Source organism: Xenopus tropicalis, chromosome 5 (genome assembly GCF_000004195.4).
Source record: "Xenopus tropicalis strain Nigerian chromosome 5, UCB_Xtro_10.0, whole genome shotgun sequence".
Classification (NCBI taxonomy): Eukaryota; Metazoa; Chordata; class Amphibia; order Anura; family Pipidae; genus Xenopus; species Xenopus tropicalis.
The window spans coordinates 163,685,852-163,710,624 of NC_030681.2; the positions used below are offsets into that span (position 1 = coordinate 163,685,852).

General features: G+C 48.9%; 1 protein-coding gene across 1 annotated transcript in view; it reads right to left on the bottom strand.

Moving 5' to 3' along the window:
* LOC116410833 overlaps positions 1-23,587 on the bottom strand; it is a 43,048-nt gene extending 19,461 nt beyond the window's left edge. Inside the window, exons 1-5 of the mRNA XM_031901983.1 lie at positions 23,498-23,587; positions 23,379-23,411; positions 18,228-18,533; positions 16,730-16,783; positions 1,161-1,187 (exon numbers count right to left, since the gene is read on the bottom strand). Of these exons, the coding sequence (XP_031757843.1) occupies positions 1,161-1,187; positions 16,730-16,783; positions 18,228-18,533; positions 23,379-23,411; positions 23,498-23,534 (457 nt within the window). The 5' untranslated portion in view covers positions 23,535-23,587. The remainder of the gene's footprint in view (positions 1-1,160; positions 1,188-16,729; positions 16,784-18,227; positions 18,534-23,378; positions 23,412-23,497) is intronic.
* Positions 23,588-24,773: the final 1,186 nt, after the last annotated feature.

Sequence of the window (24,773 nt, forward strand, 5' to 3'; positions counted from 1 at the left end):
TAGGGATCAGTAATATAGTAATATTGCCTCTCTCGGCCAGCCAATGGGGGAGCCCCTATAGGTATTGGTAATATAGTAATATTGCCTCTCTCGGCCAGCCAATGGGGGGGAACCCCTATAGGGATCAGTAATATAGTAATATTGCCTCTCTCGGTCAGCCAATGGGGGGGAACCCCTATAGGGATCAGTAATATAGTAATATAGCCTCTCTCTGCCAGCCAATGGGGGGAACCCCTATAGGGATCAGTAATATAGTAATATTGCCTCTCTCGGCCAGCCAATGGGGGGGAACCCCTATAGGGATCAGTAATATAGTAATATTGCCTCTCTCGGTCAGCCAATGGGGGGGAACCCCTATAGGGATCAGTAATATAGTAATATTGCCTCTCTCTGCCAGCCAATGGGGGGAGGCCCTATAGGGATCAGTAATATAGTAATATTGCCTCTCTCTGCCAGCCAATGGTGGGAGCCCCTATAGGGATCAGTAATATAGTAATATTGCCTCTCTCTGCCAGCCAATGGGGGAGCCCCTATAGGGATCAGCAATATAGCCTCTCTCTGCCAGCCAATGGGGGGGGGAAACCCCTATAGGGATCAGTAATATAGTAATATTGCCTCTCTCTGCCAGCCAATGGGGGGGGGAACCCCTATAGGGATCAGTAATATAGTAATATTGCCTCTCTCTGCCAGCCAATGGGGGGGGGAACCCCTATAGGGATCAGTAATATAGTAATATTGCCTCTCTCTGCCAGCCAATGGGGGGGACCCCTATAGGGATCAGTAATATAGTAATATTGCCTCTCTCTGCCAGCCAATGGGGGGGAAAACCCCTATAGGGATCAGTAATATAGTAATATTGCCTCTCTCTGCCAGCCAATGGGGGGGAACCCCTATAGGGATCAGTAATATAGTAATATTGCCTCTCTCTGCCAGCCAATGGGGGGGGGGAACCCCTATAGGGATCAGTAATATAGTAATATTGCCTCTCTCTGCCAGCCAATGGGGGGGACCCCTATAGGGATCAGTAATATAGTAATATTGCCTCTCTCTGCCAGCCAATGGAGGGGGGGAACCCCTATAGGGATCAGCAGGGCAGTATCACCTCAGGTTCTTTTACCTTTAGTCACAATTATGTTACAAGAGGAATAACAGTTACTTACTGGTACCCGTGGGCCGTGTTGGTGAAACTGCTGAAAAGAAACAGAAAAGAATAATTAATTCCAACTGATTCTGCTGTAATGCCATTGGCCAGTGTGCAACTGGGACCGCCCCCAGCTTATAGCGGAACAAATACACATAATTCATCATTGACTATACTTTTACTGCTCTGTATAAAATGTGTGCCACCAGTGCCATCAGTACCACAAGTACCACCAGTGCCATCAGTACCACAAGTACCACCAGTGCCATCAGTACCACAAGTACCATCAGTACCACAAGTACCATCAGTGCCATCAGTACCACAAGTACCACCAGTGCCATCAGTACCACAAGTACCATCAGTACCACAAGTACCACCAGTGCCATCAGTACCACAAGTACCACCAGTGCCATCAGTACCACAAGTACCATCAGTACCACAAGTACCATCAGTGCCATCAGTACCACAAGTACCACCAGTGCCATCAGTACCACAAGTACCATCAGTACCACAAGTACCATCAGTGCCATCAGTACCACAAGTACCACCAGTGCCATCAGTACCACAAGTACCATCAGTACCACAAGTACCACCAGTGCCATCAGTACCACAAGTACCATCAGTACCACAAGTACCATCAGTGCCATCAGTACCATCAGTACCATCAGTGCCATCAGTACCATCAGTACCACAAGTACCATCAGTACCATCAGTACCATCAGTACCATCAGTACCACAAGTACCATCAGTACCACAAGTACCACCAGTGCCATCAGTACCATCAGTACCATCAGCACCACAAGTACCACCAGTGCCATCAGTACCACAAGTACCATCAGTACCACAAGTACCACCAGTGCCATCAATACCATCAGTACCATCAGTACCACAAGTACCACCAGTGCCATCAGTACCATCAGTACCATCAGTACCACAAGTACCATCAGTGCCATCAGTACCATCAGTACCATCAGTACCATCAGTACCATCAGTGCCATCAGTACCATCAGTGCCATCAGTACCACAAGTACCACCAGTGCCATCAGTACCATCAGTACCATCAGTACCACCAGTGCCATCAGTGCCATCAGTACCATCAGTGCCATCAGTACCATCAGTACCATCAGTGCCATCAGTACCATCAGTGCCATCAGTACCACAAGTACCACCAGTGCCATCAGTACCATCAGTACCATCAGTACCACCAGTGCCATCAGTGCCATCAGTACCATCAGTGCCATCAGTACCACAAGTACCATCAGTGCCATCAGTACCATCAGTACCATCAGTACCATCAGTGCCATCAGTACCATCAGTACCATCAGTACCACAAGTACCATCAGTACCATCAGTACCATCAGTACCATCAGTACCACAAGTACCATCAGTACCACAAGTACCACCAGTGCCATCAGTACCATCAGTACCATCAGTACCACAAGTACCACCAGTGCCATCAGTACCATCAGTACCATCAGTACCACAAGTACCACCAGTGCCATCAATACCATCAGTACCATCAGTACCACAAGTACCACCAGTGCCATCAGTACCATCAGTACCATCAGTACCACAAGTACCATCAGTGCCATCAGTGCCATCAGTACCATCAGTACCATCAGTACCATCAGTGCCATCAGTACCATCAGTGCCATCAGTACCATCAGTACCATCAGTACCACCAGTGCCATCAGTACCATCAGTGCCATCAGTACCACAAGTACCACCAGTGCCATCAGTACCATCAGTGCCATCAGTACCACAAGTACCACCAGTGCCATCAGTACCATCAGTGCCATCAGTACCATCAGTGCCATCAGTACCACAAGTACCACCAGTGCCATCAGTACCATCAGTGCCATCAGTACCATCAGTACCATCAGTGCCATCAGTACCATCAGTGCCATCAGTACCACAAGTACCACCAGTGCCATCAGTACCATCAGTGCCATCAGTACCACAAGTACCACCAGTGCCATCAGTACCATCAGTGCCATCAGTACCATCAGTGCCATCAGTACCACAAGTACCACCAGTGCCATCAGTACCATCAGTGCCATCAGTACCATCAGTACCATCAGTACCATCAGTGCCATCAGTACCATCAGTACCATCAGTGCCATCAGTACCATCAGTACCATCAGTGCCATCAGTGCCATCAGTACCATCAGTACCACAAGTACCATCAGTACCATCAGTACCATCAGTACCATCAGTACCACAAGTACCATCAGTACCATCAGTGCCATCAGTACCACAAGTACCACCAGTGCCATCAGTACCATCAGTGCCATAAGTACCATCAGTGCCATCAGTGCCATCAGTGCCATCAGTACCATCAGTGCCATCAGTACCACAAGTACCATCAGTGCCATCAGTACCATCAGTGCCATCAGTACCACAAGTACCATCAGTGCCATCAGTACCATCAGTACCATCAGTGCCATCAGTGCCATCAGTACCATCAGTACCACAAGTACCATCAGTACCATCAGTACCATCAGTACCATCAGTACCACAAGTACCATCAGTACCACAAGTACCACCAGTGCCATCAGTACCATCAGTACCATCAGTACCACAAGTACCACCAGTGCCATCAGTACCATCAGTACCATCAGTACCACAAGTACCACCAGTGCCATCAATACCATCAGTACCATCAGTACCATCAGTACCATCAGTACCACAAGTACCACCAGTGCCATCAGTACCATCAGTGCCATCAGTACCATCAGTACCACAAGTACCACCAGTGCCATCAGTACCATCAGTACCATCAGTACCACAAGTACCATCAGTGCCATCAGTACCATCAGTACCATCAGTGCCATCAGTACCATCAGTACCATCAGTACCATCAGTGCCATCAGTACCATCAGTGCCATCAGTACCATCAGTGCCATCAGTACCATCAGTGCCATCAGTACCATCAGTACCACAAGTACCATCAGTACCACAAGTACCACCAGTGCCATCAGTACCATCAGTACCATCAGTACCACAAGTACCACCAGTGCCATCAGTACCATCAGTGCCATCAGTACCACAAGTACCACCAGTGCCATCAGTACCATCAGTGCCATCAGTACCATCAGTGCCATCAGTACCACAAGTACCATCAGTACCACAAGTACCACCAGTGCCATCAGTACCATCAGTACCATCAGTACCACAAGTACCACCAGTGCCATCAGTACCATCAGTGCCATCAGTACCACAAGTACCATCAGTACCATCAGTACCATCAGTACCACAAGTACCATCAGTACCACAAGTACCACCAGTGCCATCAGTACCATCAGTGCCATCAGTACCACAAGTACCACCAGTGCCATCAGTACCATCAGTGCCATCAGTACCACTAGTACCACCAGTGCCATCAGTACCATCAGTGCCATCAGTACCACAAGTACCACCAGTGCCATCAGTACCATCAGTGCCATCAGTACCATCAGTGCCATCAGTACCACTAGTACCACCAGTGCCATCAGTACCATCAGTGCCATCAGTACCACAAGTACCACCAGTGCCATCAGTACCATCAGTGCCATAAGTACCATCAGTGCCATCAGTACCATCAGTGCCATCAGTACCATCAGTGCCATCAGTACCATCAGTGCCATCAGTACCATCAGTGCCATCAGTACCACAAGTACCATCAGTGCCATCAGTACCATCAGTACCATCAGTACCATCAGTGCCATCAGTACCATCAGTACCATCAGTACCATCAGTACCACAAGTACCATCAGTGCCATCAGTACCATCAGTACCATCAGTACCATCAGTACCATCAGTGTCATCAGTACCATCAGTGCCATCAGTACCACAAGTACCATCAGTGCCATCAGTACCATCAGTACCATCAGTACCATCAGTGCCATCAGTACCATCAGTGTCATCAGTACCATCAGTGCCATCAGTACCACAAGTACCATCAGTGCCATCAGTACCACAAGTACCACCAGTGCCATCAGTACCATCAGTACCACAAGTACCACCAGTACCATTAGTACAACAAGTACCATCCGTGCCATCCGTGCCACCCGTGCCATCAGTACCACAAGTACCACCAGTACCACCAGTACCATTAGTACCACAAGTACCATCAGTACCACAAGTACCATCAGTGCCATCAGTACCACAAGTACCATCAGTGCCATCAGTGCCATCAGTACCACAAGTACCATCAGTGCCATCAGTACCATCAGTACCATCAGTACCACAAGTACCACCAGTGCCATCAGTACCATCAGTACCATCAGTACCACAAGTACCACCAGTGCCATCAGTACCACAAGTACCATCAGTGCCATCAGTACCACAAGTACCATCAGTGCCATCAGTACCATCAGTACCACAAGTACCACCAGTGCCATCAGTACCATCAGTACCATCAGTACCACAAGTACCACCAGTGCCATCAGTACCACAAGTACCATCAGTGCCATCAGTACCACAAGTACCATCAGTGCCATCAGTACCATCAGTGCCATCAGTACCACAAGTACCATCAGTGCCATCAGTACCACAAGTACCATCAGTGCCACATGTACCATCAGTGCCATCAGTACCACAAGTGCCATCAGTGCCATCAGTGCCATCAGTGCCATCAGTACCACAAGTACCATCAGTGCCATCAGTACCACAAGTACCATCAGTGCCATCAGTACCATCAGTACCATCAGTACCACAAGTACCATCAGTGCCATCAGTACCATCAGTACCATCAGTACCATCAGTACCACAAGTACCACCAGTGCCATCAGTACCATCAGTACCATCAGTGCCATCAGTACCATCAGTGCCATCAGTACCACAAGTACCATCAGTGCCATCAGTACCATCAGTACCACAAGTACCATCAGTGCCATCAGTACCATCAGTGCCACAAGTACCATCAGTACCACAAGTACCATCAGTGCCATCAGTGCCACAAGTACCATCAGTGCCATCAGTACCACAAGTACCATCAGTACCATCAGTACCACAAGTACCATCAGTGCCATTAGTACCACAAGTACCACCAGTGCCATCAGTACCACAAGTACCATCAGTGCCATCAGTACCATCAGTGCCATCAGTACCACAAGTACCATCAGTACCATCAGTGCCATCAGTACCACAAGTACCATCAGTGCCATCAGTACCACAAGTACCATCAGTACCATCAGTACCATCAGTGCCATCAGTACCACAAGTACCATCAGTGCCATCAGTACCACAAGCATCAGTACCATCAGTGCCATCAGTACCATCAGTACCATCAGTACCATCAGTACCATCAGTGCCATCAGTACCACAAGTACCATCAGTGCCATCAGTACCATCAGTACCATCAGTACCATCAGTGCCATCAGTACCATCAGTACCATCAGTACCATCAGTGCCATCAGTACCACAAGTACCATCAGTGCCATCAGTACCACAAGTACCATCAGTGCCATCAGTACCACAAGTACCATCAGTGCCATCAGTACCATCAGTACCATCAGTACCACAAGTACCATCAGTGCCATCAGTACCACAAGTACCATCAGTGCCATCAGTACCACAAGTACCATCAGTACCATCAGTGCCATCAGTACCATCAGTACCATCAGTACCATCAGTGCCATCAGTACCACAAGTACCATCAGTGCCATCAGTACCATCAGTGCCATCAGTACCACCAGTGCCATCAGTACCATCAGTACCACAAGTACCATCAGTACCATCAGTGCCATCAGTACCATCAGTGCCATCAGTACCACAAGTACCATCAGTGCCATCAGTACCAAAAGTACCATCAGTGCCATCAGTACCACCAGTGCCATCAGTGCCATCAGTACCATCAGTACCATCAGCACCACAAGTACCATCAGTGCCATCAGTGCCATCAGTACCATCAGTACCATCAGTACCATCAGTACCATCAGTGCCATCAGTGCCATCAGTACCACAAGTGCCATCAGTGCCATCAGTGCCATCAGTACCATCAGTACCATCAGTACCACAAGTACCATCAGTGCCATCAGTACCATCAGTACCACAAGTACCATCAGTACCATCAGTGCCATCAGCACCATCAGTACCACCAGTGCCATCAGTGCCATCAGTACCATCAGTACCATCAGTACCATCAGTACCACAAGTACCATCAGTACGATCAGTACCATCAGTGCCATCAGAACCACAAGTACCAAAAGTACCATCAGTGCCATCAGTACCACAAGTACCATCAGTGCCATCAGTGCCATCAGTACCATCAGTACCATCAGTGCCATCAGTGCCATCAGTACCATCAGTACCATCAGTACCATCAGTGCCATAAGTACCAAAAGTACCATCAGTGCCATCAGTACCACAAGTACCATCAGTGCCATCAGTGCCATCAGTACCATCAGTACCATCAGTACCATCAGTGCCATCAGTGCCATCAGTACCATCAGTACCATCAGTACCATCAGTACCATCAGTGCCATCAGTGCCATCAGTGCCATCAGTGCCATCAGTACCACAAGTACCATCAGTGCCATCAGTGCCATCAGTACCATCAGTACCATCAGTACCACAAGTACCATCAGAACGATCAGTACCATCAGTGCCATCAGAACCACAAGTACCATCAGTACCATCAGTACCATCAGTGCCATCAGTGCCGTCAGTGCCATCAGTGCCATCAGTACCACAAGTACCATCAGTGCCATCAGTGCCATCAGTACCATCAGTACCATCAGTACCACAAGTACCATCAGAACGATCAGTACCATCAGTGCCATCAGTACCAAAAGTACCATCAGTGCCATCAGTACCACAAGTACCATCAGTGCCATCAGTGCCATCAGTACCATCAGTACCATCAGTACCATCAGTGCCATCAGTGCCATCAGTACCATCAGTACCATCAGTACCATCAGTACCATCAGTGCCATCAGTGCCGTCAGTGCCATCAGTGCCATCAGTACCACAAGTACCATCAGTGCCATCAGTGCCATCAGTACCATCAGTACCATCAGTACCACAAGTACCATCAGTGCCATCAGTACCATCAGTACCACAAGTACCATCAGTACCATCAGTGCCATCAGCACCATCAGTACCACCAGTGCCATCAGTGCCATCAGTACCATCAGTACCATCAGTACCATCAGTACCACAAGTACCATCAGTACCATCAGTACCATCAGTGCCATCAGAACCACAAGTACCATCAGTGCCATAAGTACCAAAAGTACCATCAGTGCCATCAGTACCACAAGTACCATCAGTGCCATCAGCACCATCAGTACCACAAGTACCACCAGTGCCATCAGTACCACAAGTACCACCAGTGCCATCAGTTCCACAAGTACCATCAGTGCCATCAGTACCACAAGTACCATCAGTGCCATCAGTACCACAAGTACCATCAGTGCCATCAGTACCATCAGTGCCATCAGTACCATCAGTACCACAAGTACCATCAGTGCCATCAGTACCACAAGTACCATCAGTGCCATCAGTACCATCAGTGCCATCAGTACCATCAGTACCACAAGTACCATCAGTGCCATCAGTACCATCAGTGCCATCAGTACCATCAGTACCATCAGTGCCATCAGTACCATCAGTACCATCAGTACCATCAGTGCCATCAGTACCACAAGTACCACCAGTGCCATCAGTACCATCAGTACCACAAGTACCATCAGTGCCATCAGTACCACAAGTACCATCAGTGCCATCAGTACCATCAGTGCCATCAGTACCATCAGTACCATCAGTGCCATCAGTACCACAAGTACCATCAGTGCCATCAGTACCATCAGTGCCATCAGTACCATCAGTACCATCAGTGCCATCAGTACCACAAGTACCATCAGTGCCATCAGTACCATCAGTGCCATCAGTACCATCAGTACCACAAGTACCATCAGTGCCATCAGTACCATCAGTGCCATCAGTACCATCAGTACCATCAGTGCCATCAGTACCATCAGTACCATCAGTACCATCAGTGCCATCAGTACCACAAGTACCACCAGTGCCATCAGTACCATCAGTACCACAAGTACCATCAGTGCCATCAGTACCACAAGTACCATCAGTGCCATCAGTACCACAAGTACCACCAGTGCCATCAGTACCATCAGTACCACAAGTACCATCAGTGCCATCAGTACCACAAGTACCATCAGTACCACCAGTACAATCAGTGCCACAAGTACCACCAGTACCATCAGTACCATCAGTACCACAAGTACCATCAGTGCCATCAGTACCACAAGTACCATCAGTGCCATCAGTACCACAAGTACCATCAGTGCCATCAGTACCACAAGTACCATCAGTACCATCAGTACCACAAGTACCATCAGTGCCACAAGTACCACCAGTACCATCAGTACCATCAGTACCACAAGTACCATCAGTGCCATCAGTACCACAAGTACCATCAGTACCATCAGTGCCATCAGTACCATCAGTACCATCAGTACCACAAGTGCCATCAGTACCATCAGTACCACAAGTGCCATCAGTACCATCAGTACCACAAGTGCCATCAGTACCATCAGTACCATCAGTGCCATCAGTACCATCAGTACCATCAGTACCACAAGTACCATCAGTGCCATCAGTACAAAAGTATCATCAGTACCATCAGTACCACAAGTGCCATCAGTACCATCAGTGCCATCAGTGCCATCAGTACCATCAGTACCATCAGTACCACAAGTACCATCAGTGCCATCAGTACCACAAGTGCCATCAGTACCATCAGTACCACAAGTGCCATCGGTGCCATCAGTACCACAAGTACCATCGGTGCCATCAGTACCACAAGTACCATCAGTGCCATCAGTACCACAAGTACCATCAGTGCCATCAGTACCATCAGTACCACAAGTGCCATCAGTACCATCAGTACCACAAGTACCATCAGTGCCATCAGTACCACAAGTACCATCAGTACCATCAGTGCCATCAGTACCACAAGTACCATCAGTGCCATCAGTGCCATCAGTACCATCAGTGCCATCAGTACCACAAGTACCATCAGCGCCATCAGTACCACAAGTACCATCAGTACCACAAGTACCATCAGTACCATCAGTACCACAAGTACCATCAGTACCACAAGTACCATCAGTGCCATCAGTACCACAAGTACCATCAGTGCCATCAGTACCACAAGTACCACCAGTGCCATCAGTACCATCAGTACCACAAGTACCATCAGTACCATCAGTACCACAAGTGCCATCAGTACCATCAGTACCACAAGTGCCATCAGTACCATCAGTACCATCAGTGCCATCAGTACCATCAGTACCATCAGTACCACAAGTACCATCAGTGCCATCAGTACCAAAAGTACCATCAGTACCATCAGTACCACAAGTGCCATCAGTACCATCAGTGCCATCAGTGCCATCAGTACCATCAGTACCATCAGTACCACAAGTACCATCAGTGCCATCAGTACCACAAGTGCCATCAGTACCATCAGTACCACAAGTGCCATCAGTGCCATCAGTACCACAAGTACCATCAGTGCCATCAGTACCACAAGTACCATCAGTGCCATCAGTACCACAAGTACCATCAGTGCCATCAGTACCATCAGTACCACAAGTGCCATCAGTACCATCAGTACCACAAGTACCATCAGTGCCATCAGTACCACAAGTACCATCAGTACCATCAGTGCCATCAGTACCACAAGTACCATCAGTGCCATCAGTGCCATCAGTACCATCAGTGCCATCAGTACCACAAGTACCATCAGCGCCATCAGTACCACAAGTACCATCAGTACCACAAGTACCATCAGTACCATCAGTACCACAAGTACCATCAGTACCACAAGTACCATCAGTGCCATCAGTACCACAAGTACCATCAGTGCCATCAGTACCACAAGTACCACCAGTGCCATCAGTACCATCAGTACCACAAGTACCATCAGTGCCATCAGTACCATCAGTACCACAAGTACCATCAGTGCCATCAGTACCATCAGTACCACAAGTACCATCAGCGCCATCAGTACCATCAGTACCACAAGTACCATCAGTACCACCAGTACCACAAGTACCATCAGTGCCATCAGTACCATCAGTACAATCAGTGCCATCAGTACCACAAGTACCATCAGTACCACAAGTACCATCAGTGCCATCAGCACCACCAGTACCACAAGTACCATCAGTACCATCAGTACCACAAGTACCATCAGTGCCATCAGTACCACAAGTACCATCAGCGCCATCAGTACCACAAGTACCATCAGTGCCATCAGTACCACAAGTACCATCAGTGCCATCAGTACCATCAGTACCACAAGTACCATCAGTACCATCAGTGCCATCAGTACCATCAGTACCACAAGTACCATTAGTGCCATCAGTACCACAAGTTCCATCAGTGCCATCAGTACCACAAGTACCACCAGTGCCATCAGTACCACAAGTACCACCAGTGCCATCAGTACCACAAGTACCATCAGTGCCATCAGTACCACAAGTACCATCAGTACCATTAGTACCATCAGTGCCATCAGTACCATCAGTACCATCAGTACCACAAGTACCATTAGTGCCATCAGTACCACAAGTACCATCAGTGCCATCAGTACCATCAGTACCACAAGTACCATCAGTGCCATCAGTACCATCAGCACCATCACTACCACAAGTACCACCAGTGCCATCAGTACCATCAGTACCACAAGTACCATCAGTGCCATCAGTACCACAAGTACCATCAGTACCACAAGTACCACCAGTGCCATCAGTACCATCAGTACCACAAGTACCATCAGTGCCATCAGTACCACAAGTACCATCAGTGCCATCAGTACCATTAGTACCACAAGTACCATCAGTGCCATCAGTACCACAAGTAGCATCAGTACCATCAGTACCACAAGTACCATCAGTGCCATCAGTACCATCAGTACCACAAGTACCATCAGTGCCATCAGTACCATCAGTGCCATCAGAACCACAAGTACCTTCAGTGCCATCAGTACTAAAAGTACCATCAGTGCCATCAGTGCCATCAGTGCCATCAGTACCACAAGTACCATCAGTGCCATCAGCACCATCAGTACCACAAGTACCATCAGTGCCATCAGTACCACAAGTACCACCAGTGCCATCAGTACCACAAGTACCATCAGTACCATCAGTACCACAAGTACCATCAGTGCCATCAGTACCATCAGTACCATCAGTGCCATCAGTACCATCAGTACCATCAGTACCACAAGTACCATCAGTACCACAAGTACCATCAGTGCCATCAGTACCACAAGTACCACCAGTGCCATCAGTACCACAAGTACCATCAGTGCCATCAGTACCACAAGTACCATCAGTGCCATCAGTACCATCAGTACCATCAGTACCATCAGTACCACAAGTACCATCAGTGCCATCAGTACCATCAGTACCACAAGTACCATCAGTGCCATCAGTGCCATCAGTACCACAAGTACCACCAGTGCCATCAGTACCATCAGTACCACAAGTACCATCAGTGCCATCAGTACCACAAGTACCATCAGTACCACAAGTACCATCAGTGCCACAAGTACCACCAGTACCATCAGTACCATCAGTACCACAAGTACCATCAGTGCCATCAGTACCACAAGTACCATCAGTGCCATCAGTACCACAAGTACCATCAGTACCATCAGTGCCATCAGTACCATCAGTACCATCAGTACCACAAGTGCCATCAGTACCATCAGTACCACAAGTGCCATCAGTACCATCAGTACCACAAGTGCCATCAGTACCATCAGTACCATCAGTACCATCAGTGCCATCAGTACCATCAGTACCATCAGTACCACAAGTACCATCAGTGCCATCAGTACCAAAAGTATCATCAGTACCACAAGTGCCATCAGTACCATCAGTACCATCAGTGCCATCAGTACCATCAGTACCATCAGTACCACAAGTACCATCAGTGCCATCAGTACCACAAGTGCCATCAGTGCCATCAGTACCACAAGTACCATCAGTACCATCAGTGCCATCAGTACCACAAGTGCCATCAGTACCATCAGTACCATCAGTGCCATCAGTACCATCAGTGCCATCAGTACCACAAGTACCATCAGTACCATCAGTACCACAAGTGCCATCAGTACCATCAGTGCCATCAGTACCACAAGTACCATCAGTGCCATCAGTACCACAAGTACCATCAGTGCCATCAGTACCACAAGTACCATCAGTACCATCAGTGCCATCAGTACCACAAGTACCATCAGTACCATCAGTGCCATCAGTACCACAAGTACCATCAGTACCATCAGTATCATCAGTACCACAAGTACCATCAGTACCATCAGTGCCATCAGTGCCATCAGTGCCATCAGTGCCATCAGTACCACAAGTACCACAAGTACCATCAGCGCCATCAGTACCATCAGTGCCATCAGTACCACAAGTACCATCAGTGCCATCAGTACCATCAGTACCATCAGTACCATCAGTGCCATCAGTACCATCAGTACCACAAGTACCATCAGTACCATCAGTACCATCAGTGCCATCAGTACCATCAGTACCATCAGTACCACAAGTACCATTAGTGCCATCAGTACCACAAGTACCATCAGTGCCATCAGTACCACAAGTACCACCAGTACCACAAGTACCACCAGTGCCATCAGTACCACAAGTACCATCAGTACCATCAGTACCACAAGTACCATCAGTGCCATCAGTACCACAAGTACCATCAGTACCATCAGTGCCATCAGTACCATCTGTACCATCAGTACCACAAGTACCATTAGTGCCATCAGTACCACAAGTACCATCAGTGCCATCAGTACCACAAGTACCACCAGTGCCATCAGTACTACAAGTACCACCAGTGCCATCAGTACCACAAGTACCATCAGTACCATCAGTGCCATCAGTACCACAAGTACCACCAGTGCCATCAGTACCATCAGTACCACAAGTACCATCAGTGCCATCAGTACCATCAGTACCACAAGTACCATCAGTGCCATCAGTACCATCAGTACCACCAGTACCATCAGTGCCATCAGTACCACAAGTACCATCAGTACCATCAGTGCCATCAGTACCACAAGTACCATCAGTGCCATCAGTACCACAAGTACCACCAGTGCCATCAGTACCACAAGTACCATCAGTGCCATCAGTACCACAAGTACCATCAGTGCCATCAGTACCACAAGTACCACCAGTGCCATCAGTACCACAAGTACCATCAGTGCTATCAGTACCAGTACATCAGTACCATCAGTACCCAGTACATCAGTGCCATCAGTACCACAAGTACCATCAGTGCCATCAGTACCACAAGTACCATCAGTGCCATCAGTACCACAAGTACCATCAGTGCCATCAGTACCACAAGTACCACCAGTGCCATCAGTACCACAAGTACCATCAGTACCATCAGTACCATCAGTGCCATCAGTACCATCAGTACCACAAGTACCATCAGTGCCATCAGTACCACAAGTACCATCAGTACCATCAGTTCCACAAGTACCACTAGTGCCATCAGTACCACAAGTACTATCAGTGCCATCAGTACCACAAGTACCACTAGTGCCATCAGTACCACAAGTACTATCAGTGCCATCAGTACCACAAGTACCACCAGTGCCATCAGTACCACAAGTACCATCAGTGCCATCAGTACCACAAGTACCATCAGTGCCATCAGTACCACAAGTACCATCAGTGCCATCAGTACCATCAGTACCACAAGTACCATCAGTGCCATCAGTACCATCAGTGCCATCAGTACCATAAGTACCATCCGTACCATCAGTACCACAAGTACCATCAGTGCCATCAGTACCACCAGTACCACAAGTACCATCAGTGACATCAGTACCACAAGTACCATCATTGCCATCAGTACCACAAGTGCCATCAGTGCCATCAGTACCATCAGTACCACAAGTACCACCAGTGCCATCAGCACCATCAGTACCATCAGTACCACAAGTACCATCAGTGCCATCAGTACCATCAGTGCCATCAGTACCACAAGTACCATCAGTACCATCAGCACCATCAGTACCACAAGTACCATCAGTGCCATCAGTACCACAAGTACCATCAGTGCCATCAGTACCACAAGTACCATCAGTGCCATCAGTACCATCAGTACCACAAGTACCATCAGTGCCATCAGTACCATCAGTGCCATCAGTACCATAAGTACCATCCGTACCATCAGTACCACAAGTACCATCAGTGCCATCAGTACCACCAGTACCACAAGTACCATCAGTGACATCAGTACCACAAGTACCATCATTGCCATCAGTACCACAAGTGCCATCAGTGCCATCAGTACCATCAGTACCACAAGTACCACCAGTGCCATCAGCACCATCAGTACCATCAGTACCACAAGTACCATCAGTGCCATCAGTACCATCAGTGCCATCAGTACCACAAGTACCATCAGTACCATCAGCACCATCAGTACCACAAGTACCATCAGTGCCATCAGTACCACAAGTGCCATCAGTGCCATCAGTACCATCAGTACCACAAGTACCATCAGTGCCATCAGTACCACAAGTGCCATCAGTGCCATCAGTACCATCAGTACCACAAGTACCACCAGTGCCATCAGCACCATCAGTACCATCAGTACCACAAGTACCATCAGTGCCATCAGTACCATCAGTGCCATCAGTACCACAAGTACCATCAGTACCATCAGCACCATCAGTACCATCAGTACCACATGTACCACAAGTACCATCAGTGCCATCAGTACCATCAGTGCCATCAGTACCACAAGTACCATCAGTACCATCAGCACCATCAGTACCATCAGTACCACAAGTACCTTCAGTACCACCAGTACCACAAGTACCATCAGTGCCATCAGTACCACAAGTACCATCAGTGCCATCAGTACCACCAATACCACCATCTCCCTTATGTGCCTAGGGGTTTGAGACTTATTATGTTTGATATAGAAATGAAATATATTTGTTGTTGAGCACCCCCCCCCCCCCCGCAATTACATTGTACTGAAATGTGTGTAGAGTTGTGATGCTCTCAGGTTCTCTCCCAGGTCCCTCCCATTGTCCTTCTATTGGGTCATTTATCCAGCACCATTCCCATGAAGTTCTGCCTCCAGTACAACATAGGGTTCCCTCTGAGTGTGAGTTGGATTCTAACCCAGGTCCCACCACATCCCCAGGGGACACTAAGGATCCCTGTTGGCAGTAGCCTATAAAGTGCCGACCATTCTTATGGCCCACTGCAGGGTGATGGGCACAGGACCCAGGGTCACTTACCTCCGATTAGAAGCTCAGAGAACTTCCCTGAGGCCAAACTTTTTTTCATTCATGCTTCCTGTGTTTTTGACTGATGGGGTTGTACAGGAAACATTGGGCAGGAGCAGCCTATCGGAGCTTGGGTCACTCTCCAGACCTGCCCTCAGCCCTTTAATTGGACATAATGGGCCTTATCATTGGTTATGGGAGCTTTTTCATTTGTAACTGACTTTCCAGCACCAAAGTGTGACTATCCTTGTCCTACAGACTGGGAAATGCCCCCCATGTAGCAGTAGCTGCTCCATCACCTTGGGGTTCTGGATCTGCAGTCAAGTTCTCGACTGTTATTTCCTGTCCCATTCCTGCAAGGGAGAGAACATCAATCAAATCAACTCTTTCCCCCCTTAAATGGATATGATATAGCTTTAGCAATCCTGGCTCATATACCCCCAAACCCTGGCCCATATACCGCCAAACCCTGGCCCATATACCCGCAATCCCTGGCCCATATACCCCTCAACCCTGGCCCATATACCCCCAAACCCTAGCCCATATACCCCTCAATCCTGGCCCATATACCCCCAAACGCTGGCCCATATACCCCTCAATCCTGGCCCATATACCCCCAAACTCTGGCCCATATACCCCCAATCCCTAGCCCATACACCCCCAAACTCTGGCCCATATACCCCCAAACTCTGGCCCATATACTCCTCAGCCCTGGCCCATATACCCCCAATCCCTGGCCCATATACCCCAAACTCTGGCCCATATACCCCCAATCCCTGGCCCATATACCCCCAATCCCTGGCCCATATACTCCTCAGCCCTAGCCCATATACCCCCAATCGCTGGCCCATATACCCCAAACTCTGGCCCATATACCCCCAATCCCTGGCCCATATACTCCTCAGCCCTAGCCCATATACCCCAAACTCTGGCCCATATACCCCCAATTCCTGGCCCATATACCCCCAAACTCTGGCCCATATACCCCCAATGCCTGGCCCATATACTCCTCAGCCCTGGCCTATATACTACTCAGCCCTGGCCCATATACCCCAAACTCTGGTTCTACCCAGCCATAGTGACGCCCAATATCTCCGTGCCCCGCGGGAGCCCGGGGTTCTACCCAGCGATAGTGACGCCCAATATCTCCGTGCCCTGCGGGAGCCCGGGGTTCTACCCAGCGATAGTGACGCCCAATATCTCCGTGCCCCCCAGCTATATAAATGCCTTTACCCCCATGTGAGTCCCCAGTGTGTGTCCCCTGTTTGAGTCCCAGTGTTTGTTCCTTGTGTGAGGGCAGGTGTTTCTCGAGTGCCTGCTACGTGGGAATAACTGCCTAGCCAAAGTGAGGGGTACTCTGGGGCAGGTAGCGCTACCTGGGGGAACTAAAGAGCATTTAGAAAAGGGACTGAACTGAGAAAGGGCATTTGTCTATCCGGATCAGAGTGTGGGACCGGGCACCTAAAGAGACTGTGCCGGGAGTGGATAGACCACACAAGTTCCCCAGGGCAGTCTAATGATCAGAGCATTACACAGCCCTTTGCACCCCCAGGGGTATTTTTTAACATTACACAACTTTGTCTGTTGTTGCCCCAGTCCCATCAATTCAAGATGATGAGAAATTAGAATAGAATTTCTCAGTTTCAGCCCTGGATCTGTTGGTTCTGTTCTATTCACTATGAAGTATTGGGGTTCACTGATTTGCAGATCATCCCATTCTCTTTCTATTCACATGTTACTCAGTGCCCCAACTGGACATGGGGTTGTACTTTGAGCTGCAGGCGCCCCAAGACTTACCTGTACAGATGAGAAACACGGGGTTCCCAGTACAATTCTCCTGCTGCTCTGATATTGGGCACCGTTCCATAGAGCTCTCGTTGCCATGGCACCAGTATTCCTGTGGAACAAGGTGTCTCTGTCTGTCTCTCGAGTCGCTCAGATCAGTGAGAGCCAGGAGAGCTGTCCCACAGTTGAGCTGAGCACAAGCCACATGGCCGCTCTTCTCGTTCCACCGGGTCCCACAGAATCTCAGGCAGTTGCTATTTGCGCACAGTTGCAAGAAACCCGCGCAGGGCGAGTGAGAGAGGTTCAGCTCTCTGGTACCTACAACACAACAAGATGAGCAGTTGAGCACATCGCCCTCCCTGGTTTCCTCCGGAGAGAATCCTCCCCCAGTCTGTTTAAAACTAAACTTAAAGACTCCCTATTGGAGCACTCACCCAGCACCTGATCTGGGAACTGGCACTTATATTGTAATGTCACCCACTGTGACCTACAGCACTTATATTTGCCTATTTGTGTCTGTAAGTTACCCTCCCACATAGATTGTAAGCTCTACGGGGCAGGGACCTCCTTCCTCTTGTGTCTTTGACTCTTAACTTATTGCTGCTGTATTTATCTGTATTTATTGTTATATTTTGTATTTATCTATCATCTTATTAACCCCCTGTTTGTATTAATGTATTCTACTGTACAGCGCTGCGTACATAAGTAGCACTTTATAAATAAAGATACACATACATACATACACATTGGGCTCAACGGCACAGAGCCCAATGGCACAGAGCCCAATGGCACAGAGCCCAACGACACAGAGCCCAATGGCACAAAGGCCAACGACACAGAGCCCAACGGCACAGAGCCCAATGACACAGAGCCCAATGGCACAAAGGCCAATGACACAGAGCCCAATGGCACAAAGGCCAACGACACAGAGCCCAATGGCACAAAGGCCAACGACACAGAGCCCAATGACACAGAGCCCAACGACACAGAGCTCAACGGCACAGAGCCCAATGGCACAAAGGCCAACGACACAGAGCCCAATGGCACAGAGCCCAACGGCACAGAGCCCAATGGCACAGAACCCAATGGCACAGAACCCAATGGCACAGAGCCCAATGGCACAGAGCCCAATGGCACAGAACCCAATGGCACAGAGCCCAATGGCACAGAACCCAATGGCACAGAGCCCAATGGCACAGAGCCCAATGGCACAGAACCCAATGACACAGAGCCCAATGGCACAGAGCCCAATGTGTGCAGGGGGGACATGACAGTTGGCAGATGTTCCCCCCCACTTCCTGCCCTGTGTGGTTTTGGTTTTGTATCACACACAGTGAGTGAGGGCAAGGACCCCCCTGTTTCCTGCTTTAGGGGAGCAGAGTTACAAAGCTACGTAGGTCTAACAAACTCCTGCTGTTGTCTCTGCCACACTAGGTGTAGGGACGCCACATTTCATGCCCCTCTTCAACCACCTGAAAGTCTTCTGCTTTGTGTAACTTCTCCCATTGTACTTAGTTCCCTGGCAGGGGGAGGCCGGATACTATGGGTTAGTACAGGGGGAGGCCGGATACTATGGGTTAGTACAGGGGGAGGCCAGATACTATGGGTTAGTACAGGGGGAGGCCAGATACTATGGGTTAGTACAGGGTAAGGCCGGATACTATGGGTTAGTACAGGGTAAGGCCAGATACTATGGGTTAGTACAGGGTGAGGTCAGATACTATGGGTTAGTACAGGGTAAGGCCAGATACTATGAGTTAGTACAGGGGGAGGCCAGATACTATGGGTTAGTACAGGGTGAGGCCAGATACTATGGGTTAGTACAGGGTAAGGCCAGATACTATGGGTTAGTACAGGGTAAGGCCAGATACTATGGGTTAGTACAGGGGGAGGCCAGATACTATGGGTTAGTACAGGGTAAGGCCAGATACTATGGGTTAGTACAGGGGGAGGCCAGATACTATGGGTTAGTACAGGGGGAGGCCAGATACTATGGGTTAGTACAGGGTAAGGCCAGATACTATGGGTTAGTACAGGGTAAGGCCAGATACTATGGGTTAGTACAGGGTAAGGCCAGATACTATGGGTTAGTACAGAGGGAGGCCAGATACTATGGGTTAGTACAGGGTAAGGCCAGATACTATGGGTTAGTACAGGGGGAGGGCCGGATACTATGGGTTTAGTACAGGGGGAGGCCCAGATACTATGGTTAGTACAGGGGGAGGCCAGATACTATGGGTTAGTACAGGGGGAGGCCAGATACTATGGGTTAGTACAGGGTAAGGCCAGATACTATGGGTTAGTACAGGGTAAGGCCAGATACTATGGGTTAGTACAGGGTAAGGCCAGATACTATGGGTTAGTACAGGGTAAGGCCAGATACTATGGGTTAGTACAGGGTAAGGCCGGATACTATGGGTTAGTACAGGGTAAGGCCAGATACTATGGGTTAGTACAGGGGGAGGCCAGATACTATGGGTTAGTACAGGGTAAGGCCAGATACTATGGGTTAGTACAGGGGGAGGCCAGATACTATGGGTTAGTACAGGGGGAGGCCAGATACTATGGGTAAGTACAGGGGGAGGCCAGATACTATGGGTTAGTACAGGGGGAGGCCAGATACTATGGGTTAGTACAGGGTAAGGCCAGATACTATGGGTTAGTACAGGGTAAGGCCAGATACTATGGGTTAGTACAGGGGGAGGCCAGATACTATGGGTAAGTACAGGGGGAGGCCAGATACTATGGGTTAGTAAAGGGTAAGGCCAGATACTATGGGTTAGTACAGGGTAAGGCCAGATATTATGGGTTAGTACAGGGTAAGGCCAGATACTATGGGTTAGTACAGGGTAAGGCCGGATACTATGGGTTAGTACAGGGTAAGGCCAGATACTATGGGTTAGTACAGGGTAAGGCCGGATACTATGGGTTAGTACAGGGGGAGGCCAGATACTATGGGTTAGTACAGGGGGAGGCCAGATACTATGGGTTAGTACAGGGTAAGGCCGGATACTATGGGTTAGTACAGGGTAAGGCCAGATACTATGGGTTAGTACAGGGGGAGGCCAGATACTATGGGTTAGTAAAGGGGGAGGCCAGATACTATGGGTAAGTACAGGGTAAGGCCAGATACTATGGGTTAGTACAGGGGGAGGCCAGATACTATGGGTTAGTACAGGGTGTACTAGGTGTGAATGTGGGTGGGTCTCTCAAAGCAATTGGGCCCTCCTCTCAGAACCATGTGATTCTCTTGAACTATTTCTTTGGGATCACTCTGGGGAGCAACATGATTGAAAAGAGTTGGACGGAGTTGAATATACGTGTAACGGAAAGAGACACCAACACAATGTTCTGCCCCTATATACCCTATATAGATACAATAGGGGCAGATACAGTACGAGCAGTCTATGGGGCATGTACCGGAAAGAGACACCAACACAATGTTCTGCCCCTATATACCCTATATAGATACAATAGGGGCAGATACAGTACGAGCAGTCTATGGGGCATGTACCGGAAAGAGACACCAACACAATGTTCTGCCCCTATATACCCTATATAGATACAATAGGGGCAGATACAGTACGAGCAGTCTATGGGGCATGTACCGGAAAGAGACACCAACACAATGTTCTGCCCCTATATACCCTATATAGATACAATAGGGGCAGATACAGTACGAGCAGTCTATGGGGCATGTACCGGAAAGAGACACCAACACAATGTTCTGCCCCTATATACCCTATATAGATACAATAGGGGCAGATACAGTACGAGCAGTCTATGGGGCATGTACCGGAAAGAGACACCAACACAATGTTCTGCCCCTATATACCCTATATAGATACAATAGGGGCAGATACAGTACGAGCAGTCTATGGGGCATGTACCGGAAAGAGACACCAACACAATGTTCTGCCCCTATATACCCTATATAGATACAATAGGGGCAGATACAGTACGAGCAGTCTATGGGGCATGTACCGGAAAGAGACACCAACACAATGTTCTGCCCCTATATACCCTATATAGATACAATAGGGGCAGATACAGTACGAGCAGTCTATGGGGCATGTACCGGAAAGAGACACCAACACAATGTTCTGCCCCTATATACCCTATATAGATACAATAGGGGCAGATACAGTACGAGCAGTCTATGGGGCATGTACCGGAAAGAGACACCAACACAATGTTCTGCCCCTATATACCCTATATAGATACAATAGGGGCAGATACAGTACGAGCAGTCTATGGGGCATGTACCGGAAAGAGACACCAACACAATGTTCTGCCCTCAGGGGGAAGGGGTTAAACTGCTTAATACAAGCGCTTCATTGCCTTAGGGCCGGGATGGGGCAGTTGTGAGTAAAAGGAGGCACTTACCTGGGGGGCAGTTGTGAGTGATATGAGGTACATACCTGGGGGGCAGTTGTGAGTGATATGAGGTACATACCTGGGGGGCAGTTGTGAGTAAAAGAAGGCACTTACCTGGGGGGCAGTTATGAGTGATATGAGGTTAATACCTGGGGGGCGGTTATGAGTGATATGAGGTACATACCTGGGGGGCAGTTATGAGTGATATGAGGTAAATACCTGGGGGCAGTTATGAGTGATATGAGGTACATACCTGGGGGGCAGTTATGAGTGATATGAGGTACATACCTGGGGGGCAGTTGTGAGTGATATGAGGTACATACCTGGGGGGGCAGTTATGAGTGATATGAGGTACATACCTGGGGGGCAGTTGTGAGTGATATGAGGTACATACCTGGGGGGCAGTTATGAGTGATATGAGGTACATACCTGGGGGGCAGTTGTGAGTGATATGAGGTACATACCTGGGGGGCAGTTATGAGTGATATGAGGTACATACCTGGGGGGCAGTTGTGAGTGATATGAGGTACATACAGTACCTGGGGGGGCAGTTATGAGTGATATGAGGTACATACCTGGGGGGCAGTTATGAGTGATATGAGGTACATACCTGGGGGGCAGTTATGAGTGATATGAGGTACATACCTGGGGGGGCAGTTGTGAGTGATATGAGGTACATACCTGGGGGGCAGTTATGAGTGATATGAGGTACATACCTGGGGGGCAGTTGTGAGTGATATGAAGTACATACCTGGGGGGGAGTTGTGAGTGTTATGAAGTACTTACCTGCTATAAAGGAGACAGTCACACAGCACAGACCTGTAACACAAGAGACAGCTCAGCACAAATGAAGCCCCAAGGTGCACCTCCCTTCCCTGACAAACGTTTCTCCAGCGGAGCCTCACCCCAAAGCCTGAGAAGTGTCCAATCAGCGGAGTCCATGGGAAATGGGAATGATCCGCGAGCCTGAAGCGTTGCCTGCTGAGTGGTGTCAGGGTGCACTTAGTAACGGGGAGACGCACGGTGCCAACTGCAACTTCCTCTGTGGTCTCTTCTCAGGGACCCACATCCTCTTACGGATCTTCAGAAGCTCAACCCATTGTGCAATATATGGTCCTATATGTTTCCTCATACGTACCCCAGTCTGGGCTTTATTCTAAATAATGTTGGGGTCCCACCCACCTTCCCTATATGTTTCCTCATACGTACCCCAGTCTGGGCTTTACTCTACATAATGTTGGGGTCCCACCCACCTTCCCCATATGTTTCCTTATTGCCTTGTACCCCAGTCTGGGCTTTACTCTACATAATGTTGGGGTCCCACCCACCTTCCCCATATGTTTCCTTATTGCCTTGTACCCCAGTCTGGGCTTTACTCTACATAATGTTGGGGTCCCACCCCCCTTCCCCATATGTTTCCTCATACGTACCCCAGTCTGGGCTTTACTCTAAATTATGTTGGGGTCCCACCCCCCTTCCCCATATGTTTCCTCATACGTACCCCAGTCTGGGCTTTACTCTAAATTATGTTGGGGTCCCACCCACCTTCCCCATATGTTTCCTTATTGCCATGTACCCCAGTCTGGGCTTTACTCTAAATTATGTTGGGGTCCCACCCCCCTTCCCCATAGGTTTCCTTATTGCCATGTACCCCAGTCTGGGCTTTACTCTAAATTATGTTGGGGTCCCACCCCCCTTCCCCATATGTTTCCTTATTGCCACGTACCCCAGTCTGGGCTTTACTCTAAATTATGTTGGGGTCCCACCCCCCTTCCCCATATGTTTCCTCATATGTACCCCAGTCTGGGCTTTATTCTAAATTATATTGGGGTCCCACCCCCCTTCCCCAAATGTTTCCTCATATGTACCCCAGTCTGGGCTTTATTCTAAATTATATTGGGGTCCCACCCCCCTTCCCCATATGTTTCCTTATTGCCATGTACCCCAGTCTGGGCTTTACTCTAAATTATATTGGGGTCCCACCCCCCTTCCCCATATGTTTCCTTATTGCCATGTACCCCAGTCTGGGCTTTACTCTAAATTATATTGGGGTCCCACCCCCCTTCCCCATATGTTTCCTCATATGTACCCCAGTCTGGGCTTTACTCTAAATTATGTTGGGGTCCCACCCCCCTTCCCCATATGTTTCCTTATTGCAGGGGTGGGCAAACTACGGCCCGC